Below are 13,544 nucleotides of genomic sequence, written 5' to 3' on the forward strand. Positions count from 1 at the left end.
ATGCTCCTTTAAGAAGAAAGCTTGCAGTTGTGGATTCAGATTCTGATTAGGTCTGTCAACATGTTTTGCGCTGATGGACTGCAGAGTGACGTCACGCATCACCCTGATTATTGATTATTCATATCCAACTTTTGAAACGTCCCACTAAAAACCAAAGACGATTTTCATTTGTTGGGATTTTTTTTTTTTTCATTGATTTTTAACTCATTAATGCTTGCTTTACCTTATCAAAATTTGAATAAAATCTCTATTGTAGAAACGAATTAGGTCCATCACCCAGTCTGATTAAAACCAATCCCCCCCTTTCTCTATCCTCGGTTTTAATCAGACTGGTCTGTCACCCTTAAATAGACAGTTGCGTGTGAATTGCACACGTCATGTTAGGATTTCCCTAACGCGCGTGGGGCCATTTATAGACGCCTAACAATGTATAATTTGTATACCCACCATATTTACGTTTTAAGGATGTAGTCTACCTAGTTATAATGGCTGACTTCCTTTTAAAACGTGGATGAATATTGGCAATATTTGCCTATTCATTTCAAAAACCATTGAGTAGCTCAATAGGTTAGCATGTCAACCTCTGAACTGTAGATTGCGGGCTCGAGTCCAGCAGGGGTTTTAAATTTTTTTAACCCCCCCCCCCTCCCCGATCGGGGGGGGGGGGGGTATTGTTTTTGTTCTGTCTGAAATTTTAACCTTGCCAATAACTTTTGGACAGTAAGTGCTAAAGCTTTGATATTTCACCTGAGTATTCCTTATGACAAGACCTTTCCGTGGGTACCAACATTTTTTACCATATTACACATGAGCATTTCTTTCACAAGATCTTTCTATTGGTACAAGATCTTTGTCTTTGTGACATTGACCATTATCGGGGGCATTTGTGTTTCACAAACACATCTTGTTAGATTGCTTTCTAATAAAACTGCATTTTTTGACTAAATAAAGTAAATTTGAAAGTATTCAATTTTAAAAATATTGTTATGCATATCCTCCACTTTTCATCCATATCAAATTCTCAGGTGTAGCTTACTTCCTTAAATAATTTCCTTGTTTTCTTTTACATGCAAATGTTTTCAAGCATGTAATTAAGGGAAAGGTACAACCAAATCAAAATTAGATGTTGGATCCGCTCGCATACTCGCTACATAAACGATGTTTGTACAACGAGTATGTCGGTGGATCTAACATTTAATTTTAAATAGATTTGGGAAAGGTAATAAGTTTAAAAACCATAGGCAATTGCATCGCTTGGGTTCGAATTTGCCATTAAAGAGTAAAGGTATAGAACTCTAAATATAGGGGACCCAAATTAGTCGATGTAAAAACAATAAACCAAATGATATAAAATTCTACTGTGTTTTCTGATATATTTATACATAACCAATCTACATTACTACCAAAGTTCATCCCGAAATTCGTATACTTCTCAAGATATGCAGAAATGAATTCGGAAAAATGTCGATTATTTTTTGGTTGGGACCCTGGCACTATACGACTAAACAGAATGTTTGCGCATTGCAACAAGCTATTACACACAATGTGCAGCATAAGATATCATTTCTAAAATGTATTTCTTACCTCAATTCATAAAATGAAGTCCGTAATACTAGTAGCTCCAAGTGACTGAAAATTGTAAAACCGTCTGTACTTTCACCATCGCCGCCATTTTGACCGATGCAACTAATTACCCAAAAAGGATGGAAGGAGCCATAACATTCCTTCCTTTCAGAGGGAGACATACTGTTTTTTGTACTGTCAGTCTGTCACCAAATCTTGTGAATGCTTCTCCTCCTATATGGCTTATTGGATAGATTTGAAACTTTGATGTGCATATTGTCAGGACAGGAGGATCCATTTTTCCCCCTGAAAGTATAGTGGATCTATTAGAGGGTTGAGGATGTAAAATAGCTTGTGAACGCTTCTCCTACATGGCTTATTGGATAGATTTGAAACTTTGTACAATGCTTCATTGCCATTTGTAGATGTGCATATTGTTGTGACAGGAGGATCCAATTATTTTCCTTAAAGTTATAGTGGATCTAAGAGGGGTGGAGGATATTGAATACCTTGTGAACACTTTTCCTATATGGCTTATTAGATAGATTTGAAACTTTGTACAATGCCTCATTGCTATTTGTAGATGTGCATATTGTCGGGACAGGAGGATCCAATTATTTTCTTAAAAGTTATATTGGATCTAAGGGGGTGGAGATGTGCATTTTGCAGGGACAGGGGGTCCAGTTGTTGTTCTTAAAGTTATAGTGGATCTGAGGGGCGGAGGGTGTAAAATAGTTTGTGAACACTTCTCCTATGTGGCTTATCGGAGTTCATAATGTATATATATGTTCCTGCTCATGCTTTCTCCTCCATATCATGCAGTACATTAAAGGGAGGAGGTTTCATTTGGAGCACTTCCAATTTGGGGATACATTTGTTTTTCATAAAAACAATCTCTAGTTTTCATCAATATTGATTCATTATAGTATGTAAATTATGCTAATAACAAGTCTTTATAAATACCCAAATGTCTTATTATGTCTATTTTTATCTACACCACACTAACACAGGTGTTTGATTATTTATGATAATGATGTTAATTTAGGTAGTTAGACTTTTTCGTTACAGATATTGCCCTGAAATTTACACATAAGCTTCCTCAAAGAGGAATACAAGTTCATTTTGCATTTCGGCTGGATTGGCCCATCCGTCCGTGACCTACATTAGGACTAAAAGTAGGTCAAACAGTTTTCCGTGCTTTTTTTCATAATGGGTACAGATATTGCCCTGAAATTTAGTCACAGGTTTCCTCTTGGAGGAATACAAGTTCAGTTTGCATTCCGTGACGTACATTAGGACTAAAAGTAGGTCAAGCAGTTTTCGGTGCCTTTTTTCACTACAAAGACAGATATTGCGCTGAAATTTAGTCACGGGCTTTCTCTTGAAGGAATACAGGTTCAGTTTGCATTTCAGATGGATTGGTCCATCCTTGACCTACTTTTGGGCTACAAATAGGTCAAACAGTTTTCCGGGCATTTTTTCATTACGGATACAGATATTGCTGATATTTAGTCAAAGGCTTCCTCTCGGAGCTAGATTGGTTCATCCTTAACCTACTTTTGGGCTAAAATTAGGTCAAACAGTTTTCCAGGCTTTTTTCATTACGGATACAGATATTGCCGATATTTAGTCAAAGGCTTTCTCTTGGAGGAATACAAGTGCAGTTAGCATTTCAGCTGGATTGGTGCACTATGACCTGCTTTAGGGGTAGAAGTAGGTCAAACAGTTTTCCAGATTTTTTTCAGTATGGTTACAGGTATTTCTCTGAAATTTTGTCACAACCTCCCTCTCAGAGAAATACATAATCAGTTCACATTTCAAACATTCAACTTAATTAGTGCACCATGACCTACTTTAGGGCTAAAAGTAGATCAGATGGTTCCCTGTATTTTTTATCATCATGGATAGATATTGCATTGGCATTTTGTCACAACCTCCCTCTCAGAGAAATACATGTACATGTACATAATCAGTCCACATGTCAGATGGATTGGTGCACCATGGCCCACTTTAAGACTTTTCTGTTCAGAATGTGTGTTGTATCAATCCAGGGTGCATAATATGCTTCCAGGTTGAATTTCACTGTCCGATGGGCGTATATTGTACCGTTTGCGGTACTCTTGTTAAATTTGGCCACAACTTCTCCCTCAAGAAGCGTAAGAATTAGTTTGCTTCTCAGCTGGATTGGTGCACCGTGACTTACTATATGGCTAATAGTTGGTCAAACAGTTTTCCGGACTTTTTTCGTTACAAATACAGATATTGCCCTGAATTTTGGTCACAAGCTTCTTCAATTTGCATTTCATCTGAATTGGTCCGTCTGTCAATGGCCGAGGTTACGGCTAAAAGTGGGTCAAACCGTTTTCCGTATTTTTTATATTTTGATTATCAATAGAGATATTGCCATGAAATTTAGTCACAAAGCTTCCTCTCGGAGGAATACAAGTTCAGTTTGCATTTCAGCTGGATTGGTCCGCCTGTCGGTGACCTGCTTTAGGACTGAATGTAGATTAACGGATTTGTTTTCATTATGGATACAGATATTGTCAGGAAATTTAGTCACAAGCTTCCTCTTGGAGAAATACAAATTCAGTTTGCATTTCAGCTAAATTTATGTGTCCCTCCAAGGTCATGGTTTACGGACTTTTTTCTGTAGCGAATGCGTGTACAGCGTTGAAATTTGGTCACAATTTCTTCCTCCAGAAGCATAAGAGTGCGTTTGCATTTCAGCTGGATTGGTGCACTGTGGCCTACTTTAGGGCTAAAAGTAGGTCAGACAGTTTTCCAGATTTGTTTTACTCTCTGAGAAATACATAATCAGTTCACATTTCAACTTGATTGGTGCACTGCGACCTACTTTATTATGGTATGGCGTCGTCCGTCTGTCTGTCCAGACCTTGTAGGCAGGATACAGATCCTTGATATAAACCGTAAGCTCCAGGATTTTACAACCTGGCGCATTTGATCACCATAATGAGAGAATGATGCCTATTGTTTTTCAAGGTTATATGTCAAAGGTCAAGGTCGCAGTATCACTTAGTTGGAAAATTTTGTAGGCAGGATACAAACCGAACCGTAAGCTCCAGTATATTGCAACTTGGTACATTTGATCACCACGATGAGAGGAAGATGCCTAATGTTTTTCAAAGTAAGAGGTCAAATGTCAAGGTTGCAGTATCACAGAAGGAAGACCTTGTAGGCAGGAAACAAACCAAACCGTTAGCTCCAAAATATTGCAAGTTGGTATATTTGATCACCATAATGAGAGGAAGATGCCTATTATTTTTCAAGGTCAAGGTATCACTTCGTAGGAAAACCTTGTAGGCAGTATACAAACCGAAATATTGGGGCGAGAACCGTCAAACTTTGTACACATACACTCTATGCCAAGTGGAGGATGTCTATTGTTTTCTTAGGGTCAAGGTCATAATAGCAGATTGATTCATTGGGGCTAGGACCATCAAACTTGTTACACATGCATCGTATGTCAAGGGAAAATATTGCATAGAGAGTACATGATTTGTCTTGGTTTTTATAATGCAAAGAAAGTATGTCACACCCTGATGATTGCTGATACTACTTGAAGCCAAGTTCTACAAATCATGGTGTAAGAAAAACGCCCTATATTAGCTTTTCACAAGCGTATTATGCACCGTTGGCGGTACTCTTGTTCTTATCATGGATACAGATATTGCAACCTCCCCCTCAAAGAAATACATACCGGTAATTCGTTCATATGTCAGATAGCTTGATGCACTGTGACCTACTTTTTCTATTCAGAATGTGTGTCTGATATCAATTCAGAGTGCTTGCAGGTTGAATTTCACTGTCGGGCGGACGTATGTTGTACCGTTTGCGGTACTTTTGTTCTCATTATGAATATAGATATTGCACTGAAATTTTATCATCTCTGTCCGATACACCGTTTACGGTACTCTTGTCAACACCTTTTATTGAAACCAGGGTATTTTGCGAGTCGATACAGTCTTGGGAATTTTAAATGTTGCTCTTGCTGGAAATTAGCGCCACTGTGCTAGATCATTGACAAGTCTTGGTCTTTTAATGTTAGCATTAAAATTCCAGTGGATTGCATTCGAGCAAAGATTATGTACACGTGGTATGTGGGAATCACCATGTCCGTTTTCTATCTTTCCATCCTACTTTGTCTAGACCATAGCCTTGCGATAGATTAAATTTAATACCAGAACGTTTTGATAGATTCAGTCATTCTAAGCTCATTTTGGTTAAACATTGTACATGACAAGACAATGGTCATTTGGCCAGGGTCAAAATTACTATAGTAAGCAAGAGGCTAAAGGACAACAACGTCCACCCGCTTCACCTTGCCCATACAGGGATGAAGATTGTTAAGTTTTGGGCACTAAGATTGTAAATCTTTAAACCCCTATTGTGGACCCGCTCTGGCTCTAGAATCACCGAATCAAATATTAGAAAACTAATTATATGCACAAGGATTGCTATACCCAGTTACAATGGTCTAACCATATACCAAGATCATTTTGATAAGGTGAAGGTCAAATGTAATTAAAAACAACAGCAATACTGTGTCGTAACCTCGTTAAGCTTTGCTCCAAGACTGCAGCCATTTTGGGGGATGCATTAGTCAGAGAGTTCCACCCGCTGTGTTAGAAGTCTAGAATATGTGTATGCCTCTATTTGAATACTTGGTAGGAGTGATAATTTGACTTGTGTGCTCCTAAGTTAGGTCTTTGGTTTGACGTGGCCAAAGTACGAGTAGGACTCGAACCCATGACCTCCTGGTCACGTGACCTCCTGGTCACGAAGTGAACGCCCTCACCGCAAAGTCACCGCGACCATAATCCCAATGAAAACGGTTTTCCAATGCATGGTACGTTTAACATTTATTGAGTACCATGTTCAGGCGTCCACAGGGAGTACTCGTGATTCACAATACAAACATTACATCGTCCTAGGTCTTACACTGTCTTTGTATGGGTTATGGCGTATTCTTTAAACTTACTGTTTGTAACTATACAATTAGAGATTTATTCATTGCTGCGAAAGGTGCTACTCGGTATTTACCACAAACGATTAAATTTTATCAATCAATTTTCAAAACTACTTGTACACAACGGCTAAAACTAACGCAATGCCAGAAAGCTGTTACATTGATGTTATGCTTCTCTTTTGAAATTTGACTTTTACAGGCGAAGTGTACATAGAAACTTGAGTTTACATTAACGAAACTATGTGTTGAGCAACTTCAAATTTTATTAACACTGCATTTTTCTCGAGTACACAAAGACATCTACAAGGCACTCAGAAAGCTGTATAAATAATATATTCATGTTATTCATAACTGATTTCTTCACTTTGTAAATCAGATGCACTATCGAGAATAGGAAATGTATCGCATACTTCAGAACGCAAGATTCAGAAAATGCATTCAGCACAGGATTCGGCAATCTGTATATGTATAGTACAGTATTTAATCTATCACTGCCAGGGGAATTTTCCCTTTTCCTCTGTCTTTTCCCGTGGTTTTAGAAACTTTCTGATGTCGGGTGTCACCGACATATTCAGCTTGAGATTTTTAAGATTAGGAAAGGTTCCGGTGTCACTTCTACCATGTCTCTGAATCTTAGGGAACCCGTCTTCCAACGCGGAGTGAGACACAGTGATGAACAAAAGCCTGTCTTGAAATTCTACAATTTCACCCTCGTATTTAAGAACCCCTTCTGTCAGTTCACGACAACCGGAAGTGATTTCAGAATCGCTAAGTATTTCCATTTGTGGCGGGAACTTTTCTTGCAACATGGAAAACCATTTTCTCTTTGGCAGAAGAATTGGAAGGCATTCTACTTCCCATTGCACATCAAATTTGCAGTCCTGAAGGTCTTTGATAATGTCCATATATGGTGTTTCCACTTCTTCCAATCGTTGTTTTGCATCTTGAAAAATTGGGAGAGTATTCAAAGACCCCGGTCTATGGATGATAAGGAGTTTCCCGGATTTATCAACACACTGCATCACGTGTTCATAACATTCCTTTGGATTTTGGAGATAACGAACTCCATCTTTAATAATGATTTTGTCAAAAACTGTTTTCACTTTTTCTTTACTGGTTGCCAGCTGTTTGAAATACTCCTCCGCTCCTGTGTGAGCGACCCGGACAGACAGGAGTTTATCACTTCCGGTTTCCACGTAACTGAAATGTCCCGGAATCACGGACATGACTGGTTCTAGAAGACAGAACTTTTCCGCTATCCTCTCCACCAGACTTCCCTTTATATTTCCGATGTAACAGAAACGGTCGGTTGTACCGAGCTCCAGGTACTTATGAATAAGATCGAACATTTTTTCCTCGTAATTTTTCCCAAAACAGAATTTCTCTTCATAGTGGGGAATTCTGAAGCGAGTTTGATAACCTTCCGATACGACCGAAAGGGGTCTTGGAGACTCTGGGCCCAGGAACGAAGAGGCCATCTTCTGATTTTAGCACGGGTTCTCCTCTGGAAAACAGCATGTAAATTTTAAAAACATAATTAATAATCCAAATGTGTGATTCTCTCCTAATGCCGGTAATCCGTTCTTCTGACCCGAATGTTATTCATTATTTATAATTTACCAAAAAACGATCCATGCAAGATTAAATGTCAGACTGAGCAACGCCTGTGCTGACTAGCTTAGTCCACAAAGGAAAGTAAATAAAGATCGTTAAAAATCCTTCCAACAGAAATAATATTTACTTAATTCAAGGTATTCTGTTTTATCGGTGTAGTAACCAGATGATTATTTATAGCTTACCGTCACAGTGGATTATAAATTGGATTTAATCAATAAAAATGCATATAAAACAATTCAGTTTGAACTTTTGCAGAGAATTCAACTTTGGCATGGCACCAAAGTTCTGACCCCATGCACAAGTGTTTTGTATACATACGAACTGAAGTGACCGAAATCTATAGTGGTTTAAATGGAAATGTGTGCCACATTGTCGATTGAACAGGGTTTAGAATTGGTTTGTGACGTAATCAAGTAAAGGGATCAATGGATGTTGACTATGAAAATAGATTAACTGAACCACTTTAAATCAAAAATTTGGTATGAAAAAATGTTGATCAAGTTATTGTCTACATACCCTGTGGCAATATTATGTCCCGTCCGTCGGTTTCTGTCGTTTCAAAGATAAATATCCATCTCTACCCCCTGAAAGATCTACAGACGGAAATGAAACACTTTGACTCGGTGACGAATATTATTTTTTCTCTTTTTGTGTACGCGGTTACTGGCTACGTAACGCAGGCTTGAATCTTTTTTCACGAGATAAGGAAAACGGTTGTCAGGAGAGCTACCGCTCAATACGAACTGGTATTTAAATGTACAAAACTTCAAACACGTTTAAATCCCTGTCCACGATTCAATTGATAACTTCAAAATACAGCATAATTCATTCGCTTTACAAATCAATATTCAAAATAAAAAACAATATTTCTCTTTTCATTCTCCTTTCATTTGTAGATAATTTGACAAATCACCTTAATTTTGAGCCTGATTACTCGTGTAGTTGCATTCAATACTATGAATACTTTAAAATTCATAAATAGATTACTAGTATTCAGTTAGAATAATGTTTCTCAATTTTGAATTTGCAAGCTTTTAACTTTACAAAAGGTTCTACAAGAAAATTAAATACAAATATACACATGCAATCTCTATTTGCGACATGCAATATATATGGAAGTTTTACGGTGCAATAATATTTCATCTCTAGATTATAAAGAAAGGTTTTAAAAACATTGTTGAATCGGTGTGAATCTGTGGTGTGATCTGAATTGTGAATGATTGTAACATTTGTAAATTGTGTTTCTTTTTCAGTCTGGTAGTCTTGTACTTCTGTTGAGAAAGAGTCTGGACACCATTCGTGCGGGGAGATGGTGGGGCCCCCGGAGGGTGGAGCTAGAGTCTGGACACCATTCGTGCGGGGAGATGGTGGGGCCCCCGGAGGGTGGAGCTAGAGTCTGGACACCATTCGTGCGGGGAGATGGTGGGGCCCCCGGAGGGTGGAGCTAGAGTCTGGACACCATTCGTGCGGGGAGATGGTGGGGCACCCGGAGGGTGGAGCTAGACAAGTGGATCTAACGATGATAATTTACATTTGAAACTGCATAAACATACTTAAAATAAAAATTACATATATTTGGTAAATCTCAGGAGATATGGCTAAACTTCCACCAGAGTTCGTTTGCTTACAAATGATGTAATGAGGCCTCGACGGGCAGTTTGGAGGTATGGGTTCGATTTCTCGAAAAAATCTCAAACTTAAGTTTAAATTTCCTTAAATGAGCAGTTAAGATTAGAGTAAAATTCCAGACTTAAAACAATACTAGCTGTCAGAAATGTGTGTTGTAACATTGTGATTTACTATTTCTATGACAGAAAAAATTAAGGTTCATAAACTTGTGATATTAATTAGACCCAAATGTTATTCATTATTTACAAGAGGCCCATGGGCCACATCACTCACCTGAGCAGCAGTTCCTAGCAATAAACAAGCTTGAGCAAAACTATCATTATACAAGCAGCTTGGTTGAGAAAAACCTTTTCGAAGGTAACGACTAAAAATTCATTAATTATCAAACTTAATTACTAAACTTCACTACAGATTCATTAATTATCATATGCCCTTGTAGACGGGTATGGCCTTTCATATTAACAAATTTTATTAAAGGATGTGTTGTACCAAGTTTGGTTCCCTATACATTCGCATGTAAAACTTTGATCCCCTATTATGGCCCCACCCTAACCCCAGGGGTCATGGTTTTAAAAACTCAAATCTCCACTTTTAAGCTTTCATGTGAATTTCAACTTTTCTAGCCTAGTGGTTCTTGAGAAGATTTTTAAATGACCCCACCCAATTTTTGTGATCCCCCCCCCCCCTTGAAGGGGGCATGACCCTTTGTTTGTACAAACTTGAATTCCCTTCGCCTAAGGATGATTTGTAAGATTTGTGAGTTTGATTGAAATTGGCCCAGTGGTTCTGGAGAAGATTTTCCTATACATCAACATGTAAAACTTTGATCCCCTAATGTGGCTCCATTCTACCCTCGGGGGTCATGATCTGGACAAGTTGAAATCTACTGTGGAATCATTAGAATTCATGGTGGCTCAATTTTCGTGGGTATCCCTCACCCACGAATTTACATCCTCAACGAATAAAGACATTCCAGAGTTATCTTACTTACAAATATATAAATCCACGAAATTACGTCCCCACGAACCCGAAAAAAATTCAGCAATCCACGAAAATTGGCCTCACGAATTTAAATGATTCTACAGTACTCTATATCAGGAAGCTTTCACTTTAAAAATCTCCACTCTTATGGCCCGGTGGTTCTTGAGTAGAATTTTTTTTAAAGATTTTCCCTATATATCAGCATGTATAACTTTGACCCCCTAATGTGGCCCCACCATGTCCCCGGGCGTCATGATTTTCACAAACTTGAATCTCCACTATGTCAGAAAGCTTTCATGTAAATTTCAGCTTTTCTGGTCCAGTGGTTCTTGAGGAGAAGATTTCTAACCCACCCCCCTTTTTGCGATTAGCTCCCCTTTGAAAGGGGCATGACCCTTCATTTGAACAAATTTGAATCCCCTTTACCCAATGATGCTTTATGCCAAGTTTGATTGAAATTAGCCCAGTGGTTCTGGAGAAGAAGATGAAAATATATATGAAAAGTTTACGACGACGACGACAGACAACGTTCGGACAAATTTGAGCCTTCGGTTCAGGTGAGGTAAAAATCCATGTAAGATCAAATGTCAAACTGAGCAACTCCTGTGCTGAATAGCTTAGACCACAAAAGAAAACGAATAATACTTGAGTTAGATAACCTATTCAGAGGCTATGATAAAAGAAACAAAATTGCATTTATTGTCTTCCCTTTCCATATAATGCTATATAGGACCGAAATATTCATTTTGATAAAATGTTAAGGTGGGTCCTTAGTCCTGGATTTTTGGGGTTTACATATGTAGGTTGCATTTTTTTTTATTTTTTTTTTTTTTTTTTTTTGGAATCAATAAATTAACATTCATAGTAATGAAAAAAGGCAAAACAGTTTCAATATTTTGAAATTCAAATATAACTAAGACTTCTGAAATATTTTATGGCTAACAAGATCTTTTACGATATCTATTGAAAAAGACTCCAACAAAATTTATGTTCCTGTCATTAAATCATTGACTTTGCAAAATCCTATGACGTCACAGGAGTGTGGAACTACGTTAAACTTGGTTAAAAGTTACATACAAAACTATATCATAATAGCACATATTTGCAACAAAATAAACTTCTCAGAATCAGAGCTAATAAGTCCAAGTTTCCATTTTTAATTTTTTTTTGGTCGAGAAATCTAGGCCTGGACTCAGGACGTCAGATCTTCCTCTAGATTTGCGCATGTCCACGGTTATTGCAACCTGTCTGAGCTAGTCGTGACGTCGTCCGTGTGATTGGAACTGTTTCAACCTTTTTAGAACCTACGCGTCCAATCTTCATCAAAATTGGAATGCAGCGTCGTTAGAGTACTAAAACATTCTAAGTTTAAGGCCCTTTCCTCTTCTGTTGAAATCTTTAAAATTAGTGCAATCTAAAAAGAAATATTCTCTAACCCTGGGTAATTTGCAGAAAAATTGTTTAAAGACACAAATTTGTGGCTCCTGGGTTAGGAGTTTAGGACCAGTCTGGGATTGTAAGGGCCTTTTTTTTCATAAAATCCAATGTTATTTAAAAATTTCATGGAATTCATCAATGACCAAATTTATTCGCCCTTATTTAGGAGCACGTCAACTATGCATCTTATTAAAAGATTTCATGTATAGCTGGTCATGCGTCATGATATCGTCTGGTGGTCATCTAGAGAAACAGTTAATGACTCAGGTGTTCTTGGACCTCTTCTGGGGGTGAGGTTTAATAGTTTTCAAACAAACTCCTTTTTATTCTAGATAGAATTGTATGGAGTGCCATATCAACATAAATAATTGACGATACCATTAATTATTTCAAAATATGAATTCAAATACTGCGCGCAATAATTGAATTGATGCGCACATTAACTCGATCTACCTGATTTCCTGAATATTGAATTGATACTTGCTTGATCAAATATTGCGCAAATCACCTCAATTGGGTATCTAGTAAATTGATTCATTAATTCATTTAATGAGAGCAATACTAGTAATTGATTTGATTTAATTCAAAATTTATTTGGAGCTCGGTATAAATGATTTGGTGATCTCTATAGTTCAACTGAAGTTATCGTTAATTGTTTACAACGCTTTTGTATTTTTAATCTTGAAAATGATTAAAGATATCTTCAATTATTTGAAGATATCAATTAATTTGATGCGCACAACGATTCAATTAAAGATCTCTTCAAATAATTAATGGTATCTTCAATTCTGAATTATTACATGTATCAATTGAATTATTGGTAGAATTAATTAATCTGCTGAATTGATGAGCGCTATATTGAATTGTTGCTCTCTTCAAATGAATTGATGATATCAACAATTGGATTGATCAAATCAATTATTGCTCTTCAATTGAATCAATGTGTGCATCAAATCAATTATTGATCTCAATTGAAGAGCAATGATTGATTTGATTGTTTATGGTTTTACGTCATTTTAGCATTATTTCAGCTGTAAATGATTTGATGCGCGCATCAGTTCAATTATTGTGCGCAATAATTGAATTTGATATCTTCAATATTGAGTTTGTTAATTTGACTTTCCATTCACTATATCAAGATACATTTTATAACACTACGTCACTAGATGGCGATTCAAATGTTTTGCGTTACTTGTATATCTGCCCGACTCAGTGTATAAGGGATCGGGTTACTGACCCGCAAATCCGATATTGTCTTTAGTTATTCATCGAAATAAATTTCAGAAAATCATGTGAAGGTGGGTGGGTGTTTCTCTCTAAAATTGCT

At 37.3% G+C, this 13,544-nt stretch overlaps 1 protein-coding gene and 1 long non-coding RNA gene across 2 annotated transcripts; one reads left to right on the forward strand and one right to left on the reverse strand.

The window, feature by feature from the left end:
• Nucleotides 1-6,798: 6,798 nt before the first annotated feature.
• Nucleotides 6,799-9,003, reverse strand: LOC125683510 (uncharacterized). Its single transcript, XM_048924740.2, has 2 exons — nucleotides 8,687-9,003; nucleotides 6,799-8,057 (listed from the first exon to the last, which is right to left on the reverse strand). The coding sequence occupies exon 2, from the start codon at nucleotides 8,029-8,031 to the stop codon at nucleotides 7,042-7,044; it is 990 nt and encodes a 329-aa protein (XP_048780697.1). The 5' UTR covers nucleotides 8,032-8,057; nucleotides 8,687-9,003; the 3' UTR covers nucleotides 6,799-7,041.
• Nucleotides 7,742-9,747, forward strand: LOC125683511 (uncharacterized). The gene is made up of 2 exons (XR_008795909.1): nucleotides 7,742-7,878; nucleotides 9,424-9,747. It is a non-coding gene; the product is annotated as an uncharacterized LOC125683511 (long non-coding RNA).
• Nucleotides 9,748-13,544: the final 3,797 nt, after the last annotated feature.

The sequence above is a fragment of the Ostrea edulis genome, chromosome 6 (genome assembly GCF_947568905.1).
Source record: "Ostrea edulis chromosome 6, xbOstEdul1.1, whole genome shotgun sequence".
In the NCBI taxonomy this organism is placed as follows: Eukaryota; Metazoa; Mollusca; class Bivalvia; order Ostreida; family Ostreidae; genus Ostrea; species Ostrea edulis.

Excerpts from the sequence above, each read along its gene's own strand:
- LOC125683510 (XM_048924740.2), bottom strand. The coding sequence starts at position 8,031 with ATGGCCTCTTCGTTCCTGGGCCCAGAGTCTCCAAGACCCCTTTCGGTC.